This window comes from Cetorhinus maximus, chromosome 11 (assembly GCF_964194155.1).
Source record: "Cetorhinus maximus chromosome 11, sCetMax3.hap1.1, whole genome shotgun sequence".
NCBI lineage: Eukaryota > Metazoa > Chordata > Chondrichthyes > Lamniformes > Cetorhinidae > Cetorhinus > Cetorhinus maximus.
The window spans coordinates 77,902,214-77,920,971 of record NC_135889.1 but is presented as its reverse complement, the minus strand read 5'-3'; the positions used below and the strand labels follow the sequence as shown (position 1 = coordinate 77,920,971).

Here is an 18,758-nt window from a genome sequence, read left to right as displayed (position 1 = left end):
AACCCCTTGGCTTAACAAAGGGAATTTTATTTGTTGAAATGAATGCAAGTAGATTTTAGTGCACTATTTTCAAAAGATCGAAGAATGTATACTGATACTAGGGCTGAAGTTGACTTGCAAAATAATAAAATATAGGCCTGAATTTTCAGCTCGGCGGGTGGGTGTGATCGGTGGGCCTGGGATCGGCCAGAAAATGAGCCACCAACCGCGATTGGCCACCGACCGCGCTTTCACACTGCTGGCCAGTTAACGGCCAGCCAGCATGGAACGCGCGCTGAAAGGCTCAGCACTGCCAGAGTGGGGGCGGGAAGAGAGCGGGTGATGATGTCAATGCGGGTGCGGGCCAGTGCTGACAGAAAGCTCCCTGAAAGCAGAGAGCTGCCTCAGGAAGCTGAAGACCCGAAAAAGCAAAAATAAAGGTTTCAAAAGCTGAAAAAAGCGTCCACGTACCACAATCAATCACCTGAAAATTTAGCTAATGAAAGTAAAAGCAAAATACCACAGGTGCTGGAAATCTGAAACAAAAACAAAAATTGCTGGAGAAACTCAGCAGGTCTGACAGCATCTGTGGAGAGAAAGTCAGAGTTAACGTTTCAAGTCTATATGACTCTTCTTCAGAACTAAAGAGAAGTAAAAATGTGGTGAAATATATACTGTTTAAGGGGGGGTGGGACAGGTGAAGCTGGATAGAAGGCCAGCGATAGGTGGAGGCAAAGGAGAGATTGCAAAAGATGTCATAAACAAAAGGTCGAAGGGATGTTGATGGTGGTGATACTGACTAAAGGAGGTGCCAGTGGTGACATTAAGAGTAGAAAGCAGGATGAGCAAGTGACAGGTGGCCCTAGTGGGGGTGGGGTGGGGGGAGGGGACGGTGTGAGAGTAAAGATCAAAATAGACTAAAAGTTGGGGATAAAACAATGAGTGGAAATACATTTGAAAAATAATAATAATAGAAATAGGTGGGGAAAAAATATATATATAAAAATTTAAAAATAAATATTTGAAAAAAGGGGGATCAAAAAGGAGGTGAGGATGGAGGAGAGGGTTCATGGTCTGAAGTTATTGAACTCAATGTTAAGTCCGGAAGGCTGTAAAGTGCCTAGTCGGAAGATGAGGTGCTGTTCCTCCAATTTGCATTGAGCTTCACTGGAATATTGCAGCAGGCCAAGGACGGACATGTGGGCATGAGAGCAGGATGGTGTGTTGAAATGGCACGCAACAGGCAGGTCTGGGTCATGCTTGTGGACAGACCGAAGGTGTTCTGCAAAGCAGTCGCCCAGTCTGCGTTTGGTCTCTCCAATGTAGAGGAAACCGCATTGGGAGCAGCGAATGCAGTAGACCAAATTGAAGGAGGCGCAAGTGAAGCGGAACACCTTTGGTCTGGCTGAATGAAAATGATGTCTACAGAAAGTCATTTATATTTTATTTCATCACAGAAACCTTCTCCCACCCGTGGATGGGCAATGAAAAAGCGGAGTCACTTGTGTCATTAATGGGCTTAATTTCCCTCTTAATTATTGGCAGGCACGCTTCCAACTTATGCACGTGCCTGCTGACCGAAGTATCTTGTGCTATTTTACGTCCAATCGGGTCAGGCGTGCGCCCGCCCACGAGACGCAAAATTCAGCCCATAATGTTTCTAGTGCCAGTTATTTAAAATATTTTGCAAAAAAAACATTTCTTTCTTGTTGCTAAATAATACGTTGCAGGTATTATAGTAATTGTGCTTTGGTACTGTTGAGTGCTGTCATTAAACTGATCACTTGTAGGATGGATTTCTAGTTCAACTGACCTTAAATATGAATTTTAATTATCCACATTTCATTATAGAGATTTATATGGTGAACGAGAAAATAAAGCCTTGCAAGAGAAATGTCTTGATTACCAAACAAATCAAGAGATCTACTGCAAGAAATGTGGCCAGGTAAAATGAGATTTTATTTAATTTATAACTCGATCAATTATTACGTAATCAGTTGTCATGCAAAGGCCAACTGCATTCTTCTTATTTTGTTTTAAAGCCATGGGGTACGATGATGGTCCATCGTGGAGTGGATTTACCATGCTTGTCAATCAGAAACTTTGTTGTGCTTATCGATGACAAGAATGTTGATAGAGGCACTTATAAAAAGTGGAGCGAAGTTCCCTTCAAACTGCCTAAGTTCAACTACATCAAATATGTTGAAAGTCACAGATAATGTTTCTGGTGGCAGTCTCCATGTTAATTCAACAGCGACACCTGATTCTTACACCTGTATTATGCTGAATATTGATTAACAATTGTGTAAATTATAATCAGACAACAAGAATGTGTATTAATACAGGTCTTCTTGGTGTGATTTAATTTTATTACTTGCTTATTATCAAATGTTTTAAATGACACTGTTCCTGTTGTAACTGCATTTTGTATGGTGATGAGGTGATCAGTGCTTGGGCGATTTGTTAAGTGCACAAAGCCTTTAATTTTTTTTTGTGTTGGTCATGCACATGTGATAACTTAAAGGTGGTGCCTTGTGTGTAGCCTGCCTGGAAATGTTGGATGCATCTGTGCGACTTGAGCGTGGATATTGGTGAACAACAGTATGCTTGTATTTTGATGATCTTCAGCATTAAAACCTGAGATGATTAAAGATTAAAAAAGAATTATGATCCTATCTTGTACTAGAAAAGCTAACCATGCCCAGAAATATGGCCCATTATGGGGCACGCAAAGGGCATGCTGGACTTTGAGAGGGCAGGGATCAGAGGCCAAGGTTAGTTGATCATGGGGCTATGGTGGGTTGCAGACCTTCCAATCTGGGGTAGAAGAAGATCAAGATCGCAACATCACGAATAAACGGGTCAGAAGTGGCATTATTTTGTTTCTTAATGTGGGGTCTGGAGAAGCACTCCTCACAGCTCTACTTTCAGGTAAGTTACTTACCTTCTTTGTTGCAAGGAATCCTAGAGTTCATAAGTGATGGCACTTGCTTCCTCAGGGCAAACCATTCTTGGAGAGGGGACCTCACACAGCTGTTATCCCCTTATTTTATATACAGTGAGCCTAAAACCTGCTTCAACTGTGGGTAAATGAAACCTGTTGTTCTTTAGTCATTATAGCGGCTGGCATACTTACAGACAGAAATTGTCAAGCACTTCTTGCCAATATATTGGGCATCTTAGGACTCTGAGTAGTGGCTAAGAAACAAACACTGCTTGTACCATTTTGAGGTCTTGATAGCTGCAGCAGATCTGCACTCAAACTTCTGTCTCGCTGCACTGAAATATAACTATTTTCCTCTAGAGCAAAAAGTGTTCATTCCCTCGAGTTGGACTTCTGATTACTAAGTTTCTAGTGGTGATCAGCAGTGGTTTCAACTTATTGCTTTTTCAGAGGTTTTAAGGATCTTTTATGGGAATGAAAAATGTAATATTTTATGCTCAATTAAACTAGCTTCTTAACAGATGTTTGTTTCTTTGCTTTTGTTTCAACATGTCATGAAAGCTTGCATTAGTGTTCTCAATCTTACATTATTTTACATCAAAATCCTCATTGTCTCTCATACCCCACTTTATTGTAAATGTGATAATGGTCATTTGAAGTAACATAGGATAAGAAGCCAATAGTCTGGAATTGAATTAGTATAGTGTAAATTATTGATCCTCGAGCACAAACAATTTTCCCTAAAGCCATGAATGAATTGGTGATGATTCCACTGCAATAAGATTCAAGGCATGTGGTGATCTTCACTTGCATAGATAGTGCTGTTCTTCTGATGGAAGTGTGTTCCAGGTAACATATCTCCAGAATTGCTTCCAGAGGTGGCATCGGGAAATGCAGCCATCTGAAGCACTGACATACAGAAAAGTCCTTTCTAGGGAGCACATCTGCGAGTTGGAAAGAAATGCTTTCTGTGATGCCTACCTCGATCTGTCTCCATTATAATCTCTGGTATATCCTCATCATCCTCCTACTCAGGAATAAAGCGTTCTTAGTGCAAAACTATTTTTAGTTTATTCCCAAGATGTGGGTACTGTTGTTATTGCCCATTCCTAAATTCACATCTTCAGTCTAAAACTTCACTTTTTGCAGAGCAGACTGAAGTACAGTAGTTTAAAGACTAAAATTAATCTGCAGCAAAGTAACAGTACTCACCATTACCCAAGCTACCCTAGTCAAACAACAATGCTTTGAAATTCAAGACAGTAGCCACACACCATGACTTGCTTTCTGCCAGCACCAGCGCATGAGAATTTACTCATAACAGATGTAGCTCTCAGCTCCAAGCATCAGTCATATATCCACAAAAAAATCTTTGCACACTCTCAAAAACAAAGGCTGCCAGTGTGTGGGCAGCATTAATCCGCTAATGCCACAAATCTAGAGTGGAAGCAGCCATCCAACAAGAAGTAGCACTATAAACTATCCATTGAGATAAGAACAACATTTCTTCCTGCTTAATTCCTGTGTTTACTGAGCCTAGCTGGCCCACCATTTCAGTCAAAATTCCTTAGTTGAGTTACAATGGATGCTTTCTGATAGCTTCTCAAGGTTCAAATTGTAACACATAATTGAATAGGGAACTCTGCAAAACTATCAGTACCAATCTTTTATTTGTTTTCTATCTCCTCATTGACTACCCTTGGTTCAAATGTACAGGTTTCAGGTTCCACACTTTGACAACCATTTCCACGTCATTTACCTTAGGATCTGGGGTGATATCATCTAAGACACTCTCACCAAAATGTTTTAGGAAACCTCCAAATAAATTCTGCTCAGCACAAGGCAACCCCTTCATCGAGCAAATGGTCAATATGCGGTAGGGGTGTAGACGACAAATCTAATAATGTAGACACTCCTTCCAAATGCAGCACGCTTCTCCCATGTTTACCTTTCTGGGAGCCCAGAACACGCGTTTCATCAGAGCAGAGAAATACTTCCTTATGGACACATTAGGCCCCAGCAGACACGGATAGGGATCAAAAGGAAGTTAAAGATTTTTTAAAATAAATTCCCCATAAAACATCAATGAATCACTGGCAGTTTGAATGCAAAAATCAGCCATGGGTAGAATCAAGATTTATGTCCAACTGTGGAGATTATTGAACATTTTGACATGGTGAATGGAGAAAGAGTATTTCTTCTGGTTGAAGAGTCAGTGACAAGAAGGTATCAATTTTAAATTGTCACTTAAAAGCTTAAGGGAAATTAGGAATTGATGGAGTTGAGAATGTTTTTCTGTAGAGAGTGTAAGACCACTGCATCTTTTAAGGGGAACATTGATATCATTTGAAACAGTAGAAAATACATGGGGCAGAATTTTCAGGTCGGCAAGTGGGGGCGGGGCCCGTGTCCCGATGTCACCGTGCGTCATTTAGATTTCCAGTTCAGTGGGAGCGCAGCCACCCGCTGAACTGTCAAAGGCCTATTAAGACCTGTTAAAAACTAATTAAAATAGTTAAATGAGCTGCCCGTCCAACCTTAAGGTTGGCGGGCAGGCAAAGAGCCCAGGCGGCCTTCCCATTTATCATGAAACCTCATCCACAGGCGGGTTGAGGTTTCATGAATTTTTTATAAATTAAATAAAGTTTATCATTAATGTTCCTTGAAATGTCCCAGCTCATGTGACACTGGGACTAGCCAGTGATGCCCACATCCCATGAATAAAATAAAAGCCTGTTATCTCCTTCTAAGTAGTGTTAGTTCCAATGTTGACTCTACTTCTCATTACCTGGTCAAGAAGGATTTGGAGTAAATGTGCCATCATGAACTTCAACCTTCCCAAGCACCAGTACAATGATTGGCTTCCCAGGTAGTTTAGCAGTCTGCTTTTGGTGAAGCACCCAGCATGATTGAGGAGACGCAGGGACAGCCCAGGAGACAGGTTGCTGGAGGATAAGCTCATCACCAAGTGCTGCTGAGGAGGACAGTCTTCAAAACTAAACTCCTTTCGGCATGTATGCAAGTGTATTATTTATGGGGAATTCTGCATAAGAGTTGCAATACCACATGTGAAATTTTGGAGAAGTCCAGATCCTGTTTATGTGGCATTCTGTTACAAGGCATCAGCATTCTGAAGTCTACCCTGAACATATGACCATCTCCATGGGTGCTGCGGCTGGGTCGTCATACCAGAAGTCTGCGTCACCAACTTGTTGAAGCTTTGTTGGAAACTTAGACAGTTGCCACTTCATCTCTTGGCTTCAACACCTGTGCTAACTGGAATAGGCTGATGGACCACATGGATCAGGGCTTTTAGGATGACACAGTCAGTTCTTAAATGTATTGCTGTATATATATTAATGATATTTGCCATTGTATTAATTATATAAACTTCTTCATTACTGAACATTCATACTGCGATCGGGGTGTTGCTTCGGGCTTTCTTAAAGTACAACTTGATTCAATTAAACCGCAGCATTTTGAGTTATAAAGTTAGTCTTTAGAATTTAGACTTTAGAATTTTTTTAAACTTTATTATCCATCTCGGTTTTTTTTCAATTTTGCATTTAATGTTCTAGCTAACATTCTTCACTCAATCATCACAACCAAAATGAGAAAATCTGGTTATTTATTTCATTCCGCTTCATGGGCCTTTGCTATGCATAGGTTGGTTGCTAAATGGGTGAAACAGGGAAGCAGAAGGCCCAATAAAGTTGGGCCTGCAGGACTGGCCAGGTGACAACACCACTGGGTGCTACTAATGCATAAGGTGAGGGTGCCTCAAATTGGAAGTGTTCTTGAAAAGCTGCAGGAGGTTCCATAACAGAACTGTTAGGGTCAGTGTGGAGGGCGTGCCCCCCCACAAGAATGATTTTGGTGGCTGTGGTCGTTTCAGCCTTGCAGCTCCACCACAAGGACATGGAAAGTGGGTTCCAATGGCCTCAGGCTTCCCAGCAGGAGGCCACAGCCAAATCGTGCCGATATCCAGACTCAGCAGGGGACCCATCCAACAGAGGAAAAGTTCCATTAGTATATTCAAATGGCCATTAGGTGGGGCACTAATTGCTGTGATAGCCTTTTTGACTCCATGGAGCAGGTTGCCAATTCCCATGTCAGCCTGCCCCTAGGGACCTTGGCCAGAGGATGCGACAGCATCAGGGATCCATCTGATGTGATTTTCAGATACTTTCTTGAGCGAATGCTGGATATTATCCTATCCTCACCATCTGCCCAGATCTGTGATTAATGAAGGAATTTATATTTTATTCTGTCATGAGATGTGGGCATCGCTGACTGGGCCAGCATTTTTATTGCTCATCCCTAATTGCACATGAGAAGGTGGTGGTGAGCCGCCTTCTTGAATCATTGCAGTCCATCTGATGTAGGTACACCCACAGTGCTGTGAGGAAGGGATTTCCAGGATTTTGACCCAGCAACAGTGCAGGAGCAGCGATATAGTTCCAAGTCAGGAAGGTGTGAGGCTTGGAAAGGAACTTGCAGGTGGTGGTGTTCCCATGCACCTGCTGCCCTTGTTCTTCTAGGTGGTAGAGGTGGAGGCTTGGAAGGTACTGTTGAAGGAACCTTGTGTCGCTGCAGTGTATCTTGTAGATGGTACATACTGCTGCCACAGTGCGTCAGTGGTGGAGGGACTCAATGTTGGAAGTGGTGGATTGGGTGCTAATCAAGCAGGCTGCTTTGTCCTAGATATTGTCGAGCTTCTGGAAATGCTGTCAATAATGCTGATTCAAATGTTTTAGCTTATCTTAGCTCACTTGAACTTGTTAATTATGCAGTTGCTTAATGAACAGAAATTGTTTGACATGCATTGTTGCTGGGACAGCAACTGATAAGCAGGGGAGTGCGTAGTAAGAGGGTTGTGCCATCTCCTTGAGTTGTGCTGGGCCCCATGGTAGCCGTGGTGGTTGTCAGCTGGGCCCCTGCTGTTGGGTGGCTGTGGTGGTGGAGAGCACTGTGTTGGGGAATTTTTTGGCACCCAGGGTCCCTTTGGGGAAGGGGTTTTTTTTTGGTGGGTTCACAGGGCGGACCCAGGGGTCACAATGTGTGGGATGAAGTGTGGGCATGAGGAGAAGAAGCCATGAGAGAGTGGCCCAAGGTCTATGTCAGTGACTGGGGAACTGGTGCCAATAAAGGGGAACTAGAATATGCAGAGAGTTACTATGGACCAATGAGGACAGTCTATATGCATGGAATCCCCCAGAGTTCAAGAAGCACCAAGATATTGAAAATGCCATTCGTGGTCTGAATGACAAGGTAATTTAGTGGCTCATGTGTTTGAGTGGAACTAATAACTAGGGTGCCACAAGTGCACCGGCTCTCAACTTTATTTTTGCTGTGCTTCAAGTAGAGTTTTAAGCCTAAAACTCATTCTGGAAAGAGCAGGGATGGTGGGTAAAAAGGGAAAGATTCAGAAGCACCAGACTTCACTCCTGTTGAAAGCACATCATTCCTACTTTCCATTGTTTCCTAAAGCAGTCTGTAACACCGCTGGTTCAAGAAAAAGGAGTAGAGGAGCTTTTTTTTTTGACTTGGGGTGTTGAGCAGCAGTTGTCCATTGTAGGAGTTTGTCTCTTTGATAAGCTTTTTCATGTGTGCACTTTTATGTTTCTTGCCAGTGGAATGAAGAGTCATTGAACTGGAACCTCCAGACATTCAGTGGGCTTTTACCTGTGTTACGAAAGGGTTTGGAAAACCCTGGCTATTGTGTGCTGCTCTTCCACACATGCTTATACCATGTCTCAAAGCAGCAGATATAGAGAGGGAAAGGGAGAAGCAGGATGAACATCATGCAAATCAAACCAGAAACTACATTCCAGGCCAAAACGTGAATGATTTACCCAAACTCCAACCAAGTGAATCAGTCTGGATTCATGACCAGAGTCGCAAAGGCAAAGTTATTGTAAAAAAATCATGGTGTGACATCACAGAGATGCAAACTAGGTGGTTAGCTGATGAGTATTTCCGATCTAAACTAGGGAATAACCAGGTGAATCTTATTTTTTTTATAAAGTAGGGTTTATTACTACTAGTAAGTTGTATTAAGTATTAGTAGGAATCATAAGTATTAGTAACATTTATTGGTATTGGTAAGGTTTATTACCATTGGTAAGGTGTAGTAAGTATTGGCAGGGTTTATCAATATTGCTAAGGATTATTAATAAGTAAGTTTTATTAATATTGGTAAAGCTTTATTAATATTGGTGAGGTTTATTACCAGTAGGAAGGGTTAATCACAGTAACAAGATTGTCAGTTAATAAATAGAGAAATGGCAGGGCTGCTCCAAACTCGAGAGTGCCTGTCCTGTGCTATGTGTGGACACCAGGATGCTTCCCATGTCCTGTATAACCATTTGTGCAAGAAGTGGTGTCAGTTGCAGCTGTTGTGGAACTTGAGCAGCAACTGGCATCACTGCGGAGCATCTGTGAGTTGGGAGCTACGTGGATAGCACATTTATAGTTGTGGTCACCCTGCAACTTAAAAGTATGCAGGGAGAGAAGGGGTGATGACCTGACTGTCAAAAAGGAACAGACAGGTAGAGCAGGAGTCCCTTGAGGGCATTCCACTCTCCAACCAGCATTCAGTTCTGAATACTGAGCAGAGTGATGGCTCATGTGGCACCATGGGTGGTTCAGCTGTGCAGAGGGGTACAAGGAAGTCTGGGAGAGTAATAATGATAGATAATTCGATAGTTAGGGGAATAGATGTGTGTTTCTGTGGCTGCAGATGTGAACCTAGGATGGTGTGTTGCCTCCCCACCCCCCCGGTGCCAGGGGCAAGGATATCACTGAGCAGCCACAGAGCACCCTGAGGGGGAGAGTGCACAGCCAACAGCCATGGTCCACCTCAGTACTGAAAACATAGGTAGAAAGAGGGATGTGGTGCTACAGTCTGAATTTAAGGGAGCTAGGTAGAAAATTAGCAGGCAGGTCCTCAAAAGTAGTTATCTCCAGCTTACTCCCAGTGCCATGTGTAAGTGAGTAAAAAAACAGGAGGATAAGACAGGTGAATGCATGGCTGGAAAGATGGTGCCGGAGGGAGGGCTTTAGATTCTTGGGACATTGGGACCGGCTCTGGGGGAGTTGGGACCTGTACAGGCCAGATGAGTTGCCCCTGAACAGAGCTGGGACAGAGTTCCTTATGCGGCATTTTGCTGGTGCTGTTAGGGAGGGTTTAAATTAACTTGGCAGAGATGTGGGCACCAGAAGATAAGATTAGAGAGGAATGCCAAGGGGTACAGAATACTTGGAGAGAAAGATGGCACTAGAATAAGAAATAATAAGTTACTAGGTGCGGTCAGAGTAAAGGAGACAGTAATAGAGTCTAAATCAGAGTTACTGTGCATGTATGTGAATGCCCAGAATGTGGTAAATAAGACTGGTGAGTTACAGGTGCAAGTGGACATGTGGAAATATGATGTTGTAGTTATTACAGAGACCTGGCTCAAAGAAGGGCAGGACTGGGTGTTAAATATCCAAGTATACAAGGTTTTCAGGAAAGAGTGGAAAGGAAGAAAAGGGGGAAAGGTGGTGGTATTGATCATGGAGAGCATTGTAGTGCTGAAGAGAGAGGACGTCCCACAGGAATCAAGGACAGAATCTATATTACTATTGCTCAGGAACAAACAATGTGCAATTACATTGCTCGGTGTTGCCTCCAAATAGGAAGGACGTAGAGGAACAAATTTACAAAGAAATTACAGAGAGGTGCAAAAGTTATAGAGCACTTATTGTTATGGCCAGCTGAGGAGTGGTAAAATATGAGTCTCCTATCCTACCACTCCAAGTCTGATCATAACAGGGTTTGTTGTGAGGATTTAGAAGGAAGAAGGAATTTTAAACTGTAAGTGATAGGGTCCTAACTTGGGAGAGGAGAGAAGTGAACGCCTTACCACTTGTTCAGCAACTTTTCTGTCTTTAGCAGTTTGTATTAAAGAGATTTCAAACTGGTTACTTCAGGCACATGACCTCTCTCTCCCCATAATGATTTCAGAACGGGTTTGTTTATCTAATGTCTGAACAAACGGTTGCTTTTGTTTCATGGCCAGGGGGTGAGTAGATTCTGTAATGTGCAATCCACTAACCCCTTGAATGAGTCAGTATCTATCTTGATGAGATAGGAAAACAAATCTCCACATAACCAGTCTTATAGAAACACAAATGCTACGTGCAATGCAATTCAGTAAGTTCCTTTGACGTAGTTCTTCACATCCTTGGGTGTGAAATTCTGGAGAAGGATGTCATAGCATGCCTGAATTGCAATTTGCAGTGGAACTTTCCAGAAGCTGGTCAACTTGCAATACCAGACATCAGGGGACTTGTAGCATCCATCTTTAGTCAGTGCATTTTCTTGTCTTCAAAACGTCCTATTTAAACAGTTTAGTATACGTTTGGTCAGCCGGTGAAATTACAGATTAATATTGCTCATGCACAAGTCACATCATCGTGACATTGTAATGAGGAACTTTAATTATCCAAATATAGACTGAGATAGTAGTAATGTAAAGGGCAGAAGGGGCAAGAGTTCCTAGAGTGCATTCAGGAAAATTTTCTTCAACAGTGTGTTTCCAGTCCAATGAGAAAGGAGGCACTGCTAGATCTGGTTCTTGGGAATGAGGTGGGCCAATTAGATTAAGTGTCAATAGGAGAACATTTAGGGGGACGTGATCATTGTATCATATGTTTTAGGCTGACCATGGAAAAGGAAAAGAATAATTAATTGGGGAAAAGTCAACTTCAATGGAGTAAGAATGGATCTGGGCCAAATAAATTGGAGTTGAAGATTGACAGGAAAAATTGTTGCTGAATAATGGGATACCTTCAAAGAAGAGATGATTTGGGCACAGTCAAGATATATTCCCTTGAAAGGGAAAGGTAGGGCAAACAAATCCAGAGTTCACTGGGCGACAAAGGAGATAGAAATTAAGATAAAGAAGAAAAAGTGTGCTTATGACAGGTGTCAGATAGAAAGTACAATTGAAAACCAAGGTGAATGCAGAAGATTCAGAGGAGAGCTAAAGAAGCAAATAAGAGAAGCAAAGGGGGAGTATGAAAAGAGACTGGCAGCCAGCATAAAAAGGAATGTGAAAGTCTTCTATAGGCATATAAATAGTAAAATGGTGGTAAAAGGAGGAGCAGGGCCTATTAGGAGCCAAAACAAGGATTGACACTTGGAGGCAGATGGCATAACTGAGGTACTAAATGAATACTTTGCGTTCGTCTTTATGAAGAAAGAAGATGCTACACAGACCATGGTGAAAAGTGAGATAATTCAGACACTAGGTGGATTTAATGGATGTTTTTCAATCTGGAGAAAGGTTTGTAGTGGTGTTCCCAAGGGGTCAGTTTTGGGACCCTTGCTTTTCATGATACATATTGATGACGTGGGCCTTGGTGTACAAGGCACAATTTCAAAATTTGTGAATGATACAAAACTTCAGTGTGAACTGTGAGGAGGATGGTGTAGAACTTTAAAGGGACATAGATAAGTTGGTGGAATGGGCAAATAGGTGGCAGATGAAGTTCAATGCAGAAAAGTGTGAAGTGATTCATATTGTTAGGAAGAATATGGATAGCATAAAATAAAGTGTATAACTCTAAAGTGGGTGCAGAAACAGAGGGACCTGGGTGTATATGTGCATAAATCACTGACGCTGGCAGGACAGGTTGAGAGCGCAGTTAATAAAGCATACAGTATCCTGGGTTTTATTAATACAGACATAGAGTACAGGAGCAAGGAGGTTATGTTGAATTTATATAAGTCACTAGTTCGGCCTCAGCTGGAGCATTGCATCCAGTTCTAGCCTTTAGGAAAGATGTGAAGGCATTAGAGAGGTTGCAGAAAAGATTCACAAGAATGGTTCCAGGGATGAGGAAATTCAGTTGAAGATATACTGGAGAAGTTTGGACTGTTTTCTTAGAGAAAAGAAGGCTGAGAGGACGTTCAATCGAGGTATTCAAAATCATGAGGGGTATGGACAGAGTAGATAGGGAGACACTGTTCCCAGTCATGAAAGGGTCAAGAACATGATGTCACAGATTTAAAGTAATTAGTAAAAGAAGCAAAAGTGATATGAGGAGAAACTTTTTATGCAGCGAGTGGTTACACTTTGGAATGCACTGCCTGAGAGTGTGATGGAAGCAGGTTCAACTGAAGCATTCAAAAGGGAATTAGACCATCACCTGAAAAGGAAGAATATGCAGGGTTATGGGGAGAAGGCAGGGGAATGGTATGATGGTGAGTCGCTCATTCAGAGAGCCTTTGCAGGCATGATGGGCAAATGGCCTCCTTCTGTGCCATTTCAATTCTGTGATTCTGTGAAGTACTGGAAAAAACGTAAGGTCTGCAATTTTACCTTGTAGAGACTGAAAATGTTATTGTGAGAAGAAACAAAAGTGCACTTATATCGACAAGAAGACCATCAATGGAATGGACTAACTACCCATATGATTAAGAAGACAACCTGAATAGAGAACCAATGGTCTCTGATGATTCACATACTATCCCACAGAGTTCGAGGAGAACATGGAGAACTTGAATCCTATACAAGTCTCAGAGAGAGCTGAGAGCAAGGTTGGGGAGATTGGTGAAACCATCACAACGCTTATCTCTGTGAATCAGAGATGAGGACAGAGACTTCAGGGGGAAATGTAAGATAATATAAATAATGTATTTAAAAGAGTCAGAGACTTGGGGGGGAGATATAGTATGAAGGGTCAATGTTAAATATGTAAATATAAAGTCTACATCATCAGTGAAGTAAAATCACATGACAACAGAGTATGCTGAGAGATAGTTCTATGTAGAGCCTTGTGCTAAGCCTGTATTGCACATAATTAGTATAATGTTCAATAGAAGATAAAGTTTACCAACAGCCTTGTCTCCAGCAGTATCTGTAAATCCAGACCATGAACAACCTCATCTAAGACCCATAATGATGTCAGAGTCCCTTCCAAATAAGTGTACATCCATAACCTAGCCAGATTTTGAATTGTTAAGCGCATTCCTTCAATCAAAAGTGGGCAAGAAATGTGCTCTTTGTGAGCCATTATTATGCTGACCACCATTTTGGTATCAATGTAACTCCTGCCACTAACCAGAGAGGTGTTAGGAATGGTTCTGCATGTACATTCAGCCCACACTGCGGCAGAAGCATCAGTATTATGCAAATCCCAATTCCTGCAAAGCCTGGCTAGATCATTTAATGGTTAATGAAGCTCTTAACCCCAGAGTCATTGTCTCAAGCCCCACATTGTGTGATGCATTTTATTTAAACAAGTACAATAATTCTTAAAAAGTGAATGGGCTTCCTGGGAGAGTCCAGCTATCAACGAATACATTTCATTTGTAGAAGATAGTGAACGTTAATAAATAATGCACAATGGCATAAGCCCATAGATTTTAATGCTTCCCAAAGTCTTTCTGATAGCATCTGCAAAAGGTCCTGTCAAAAAAGCAATACTGCGATGTATTTCTGATGAGAATTTTAATAATGATGATTGGCAAATGAACAAAACATTTTGGGGAACAGTCAAGACTAACATGATTCTGTTTTAATATAAAAGCAAAATATCCCAGCTCTGAAGAAGGGTCATACAGACTCGAAACATTAACTCTGTTTCTCTCTCCAAAGATACTGATAGACCCGCTGAGTTTTTCCAGCATTTTCTGTTTATGGTTCTGTTTTAATCACTCCCTATAACAGGTTTCAATTTGCATCTCAAAACCTAACTTAGGCTGTCTATCTAGTTGCAAATGATAAAATGAGTTATAAGACGCCAGCTACACTAAAAGCATCTCGCTTTCTGCGACTGAGACTGCCTCTGTGCGTGTGCAGGAAGTGCATCCCCTAGTGTTGTGGCACAAATAAATGTACCCTTCTGGTATCGGCAAAATAATAGGTACCCAGTGTGAGTGCCTGAAACAGGCATTAAAGCCCTTTGCAAATAAGGGAGCCAACACCTTTTGAGGCTCACGTACAAGATTGGGTTAGCCTGAAAACAGCCAGTGCCAAGGCAGCTGAGTAGAGGAAAATTAGGTCTACATGTTGCCTAAGCAGAAGTTAAAGACTGGCTGCAGGATGCCAGAGGTCTCTACTGGTTAGCTGTATGGACAAGTAAAGCAGTGTCTGCGTCTACCTGGCTGATATTACTGAGATGTGAGGCCCAGTATTAAGTGATCCTTGGCCTGTCCATTCAGGGGATAATCCCTGCACCAAGTTTGCACAAGCAAGAACAAGTAGTCATTGCCTTTCATTCTTATGAGTACATAAGTATCAACATGACCGAGCCAGAGAGCTGTAAATGTAAATCTCGGGTGATTTTACTGCCGAGAGAGATCAATGCATGTGGAATTCAGGGTAAGTGGCAAGCTTTCATGTCAGCATCACATGACTCCCTGGGATATTTTGGTCCCTGCATCTCATCAGAGGTCACATACCCACCCTGCCCAGCAGGCAGGAATGGGAATTTGGATGCAAGGATTTTGATGCCCCTGGTCCAAAGAAAAGCCTCTAGCAGCTAGATAAGAGAGTTCCAGAGGAGATTGTGGTAAAGTGGAGTGGAGGGAAGCTTGAGGCAGGGGAAACCCAGAACTTCTTTCTGGAGCACAGTGGAGCCCTCCTCCTGTCCTGCAAGGAAATGCAAAAAGCTTATTTTAAAAATGTATACTTCTGGCCCTGCATCCACTTCCTGACAGGTTTGGCCTGGTGGGGAAGGCTCAGTGGACAAGATTGAAATCCTGGGAGGTGTGCTGTCATTGAGGCTGTCTTGAGTTGGAGCGACCTTTGAAGAGAAATACAAGGCGAGATCTTCGAAGGTGAAGACTGGAATCCCTCGTGAGAGAGACAGAGTTTCAGTGAGATTGGTTGACTCAGAGTGTTTATTGGCATCTGGGTGGGTTATTGAGAAATCTATGGAATCTGTCTTGGTTGCAGCTGCCAGTTACTGAACAGTGTGGTGTGTTCAACAATAGTTTGCCTACTAATTCACATGTACCTCATATTAATCCTGAATGTTAGAGCATAAGATTTTGTAAATTGTTTTATCTTTCTACCCTTGTATAGCAAAGCCAACTCCGATGCGCGCCTGCCAAACTGAAGATCAGAAAGACGCGCAGTGACGTCGGGACGCACACCCAACGTCACCACACATCATTTTACGCATCGGTGTGCAGGGGCCGAATAGAAGATTCTGGCCCATGTGTCCTTTGGCCAGCTTAACTTTGTTGCCACCTTCTCAAATGAGATAAAATATCTCCCCACTCCGTCTTCAGTGAATTTAGGCGATAAGTAAAAATTCTTGATTAAATTAAACTTTCAAATGGGACTTCCCTCCTCATCCAAAATATTGGACTCTCTTTCACCCCATTACCTAAGCTTTTCTCTAGCCACTTCATAATGTCTGATTTCTTTCTCTATTTGAAGCTCTCTATCTCTTTACTTATCTCTTCCCTCACTTAACAACTTCCCTCTCTGAGTTCAAGTTCAAGCTTTCACATTTCTCTTTCATTCACTTTTTCAAATTTGAGGTTTTTTATTTATTTTCATGGGTGTTAAAACATTGGCAATGGCGCAAGTGAAACATGTTCCCTCAGAACCTACTAGAATGAGGAATGTGGCTCAGGATAGTAGTCAAAGGGTTCCTTCCTTGAAAACTGCTAAAGTGAGTCAGGTCACTGGAGGTTATAGAGGTTTTGTCTCAAAGGGAGAATTATTCCCTTACTTCTCTACCAAAACAAATGAACAAATTAATATTTTGAGCGATACTGGTCAATCAGTCATTGACGGTGGCTGATGATATAATTTGTGCTCCAGATAGTTTGATGAAAGATTAAGTATTAAAAGTGGGTATTAATGGGATTTATGAACCTGTTCCCTAGTATAAAGTCAATTTATGAGGTGACTTAGTAAACATAATTGTTATTGCAGCAATTGTTCCTAGTTTACATATTGAAGGGGTAGATATTACACTGGCTGATGATTTGGCAAGTGTAGATAGTAATATGGTGATATCTGTGTTGCAGCAGTTGCTTGATCATGCTGATCTTGCCAAACTCCTCAAAATTACTGTGGCCAAATACAAGAAGCTCATTGTTGATAACAATCAATTGAAGGAACGGCTGATCATTGTTGAGAGCCAACCTTCACGCAAGAAAGATGAGTACACTAATGAAAAACCGGAACTGGTGAGAACATTGGTCTGTCAGCCACAGGAAATGGATCAATTAAATGAAGACATGAAACACTAAATGATAAACTTACAGAAACAAATTCAACAAAGGTAGATCTTCAATTAAAACTTGATGAACTTCAAGTATCAGAAATCATTATTAAGTATTGTGAAAAATGCCTTGAACAGGAAAACGAATTGTTGATGAATCAGAACAGTTGGTTGAATGCTGAATGATAAACCAAGACTGATGAACTGTAGGAACTTCGTTGCAACAAGGACAATTAAATTCTTGACCTTTGATGGAATCTAGAGAACAAAAAGAAAGATGAAAGCAAAAAACTGCAGATGCTGGAAATCGAAAACAAAAACAAAAATACCTGGAAAAACTCAGCAGGTCTGGCAGCATCTGTGGAGAGGAGCACAGTTAACGTTTCGAGTCCGCATGACTCTTCAACAGAACTAAGGAAAAATAGTATTTTTGTTTTTGAAAAAGAAAGATGAGATGTGCAATAGGGAAGAAAAGATCCCAGACCGCCAGAGTATTGGTTTGCAGTTACACTAGATTGGTTGAAATCCCATGGTGCAAAATAGAAATACAAGCTGGTCAAGATGTTTCTAAAGAAAACTTTAATGTATCTTCACTGCCTTTGGTCAACTATGAAAAGATTATGGAAAAAAAACATGTAATTGTTTTTGTTCTGCTCAGAGTTTAAAGAAAGGCTGTAGGAGAAAAGGCAGATTCTGAATTACGATAATGCAATGATGTTTAAATCTTGCTAATCCTACTTGTTACATGTACTGGCTTATGTTTTGGTTAAGCCTTTGTACATTTAAATTATATGTATAAATGTGGAATAAAATGAAAAGTTTATTTCTACAGTGTGTAATAAGCTTTTTGTTAGAAGTTTATGGTGTTAAGTATTTCTTGCAAAGAAATTGTAACGCCAATGTAAGTAAACCTTCACTACGGTGAAGCTTTCTCTCTTCCAAGGATTGAATTGTTAGGAAATCTAGACCTATCTCCTTGGCAAGCAAGGGCAGGGAACTCTATGTCCTGACAGGCCATGAGAATTTCCGTGTATGCACAAACCGGGAGCAGGCTGCGCATGTGCAGTACAGCATTTGAAGTTCTTTGGGCCGAGGACACGGGCCCAGTATGCCTGCACAAAAAGAAAGTGGCACAAAAACGGGGTTGGGTGATCCAGTGGGAAGAGTGCCAGCCAGGGGACAGGGAGAGAGGACAGTGAGAGGCCCCAAAGGAAGTCCCAGGCAGGGGCTAGGGAGTGAGGTCACAGAGGGGTCCCAAAGGGAAAAGTTCCAGTTAAGAAGAAAGAGAAGCAGAGAAAGAGGCTCGAAGCAGTAAAAGGACTGTGGTTAGCAGAACTTAAATGGATAGGGCTCAGGAAATGCCCTGCTAATCAAAGAGGGTTTAGGAGAAGCCTTGGCAATTGAAGAGGGCTCAGGTGAAGCCCTAGTGGTCAAAGGAGGCAGTCTATTAGCTCCATGCTGCAAGTCACTGGGGAGAAGGTAACTCTTTGAAGCAGTAGTGTTCTGCTCAGCAAGAGACTTGGGAGTCCAGGGAATGGAGATTCGGGAAACAAGATTGAAATCCAGGGTGGTGTGCTGTTATTGAGGCTGTCCAAGTGGG

At 41.9% G+C, this 18,758-nt stretch overlaps 1 protein-coding gene across 1 annotated transcript in view; it reads left to right on the top strand.

Annotated features, from left to right (window-relative positions):
- Window positions 1-3,445, top strand: part of ifih1 (interferon induced with helicase C domain 1) — a 173,675-nt gene extending 170,230 nt beyond the window's left edge. Inside the window, exons 14-15 of the mRNA XM_078552277.1 lie at window positions 1,831-1,924; window positions 2,022-3,445. Of these exons, the coding sequence (XP_078408403.1) occupies window positions 1,831-1,924; window positions 2,022-2,198 (271 nt within the window). The 3' untranslated portion in view covers window positions 2,199-3,445. The remainder of the gene's footprint in view (window positions 1-1,830; window positions 1,925-2,021) is intronic.
- The last annotated feature ends 15,313 nt before the right edge of the window (window positions 3,446-18,758 follow it).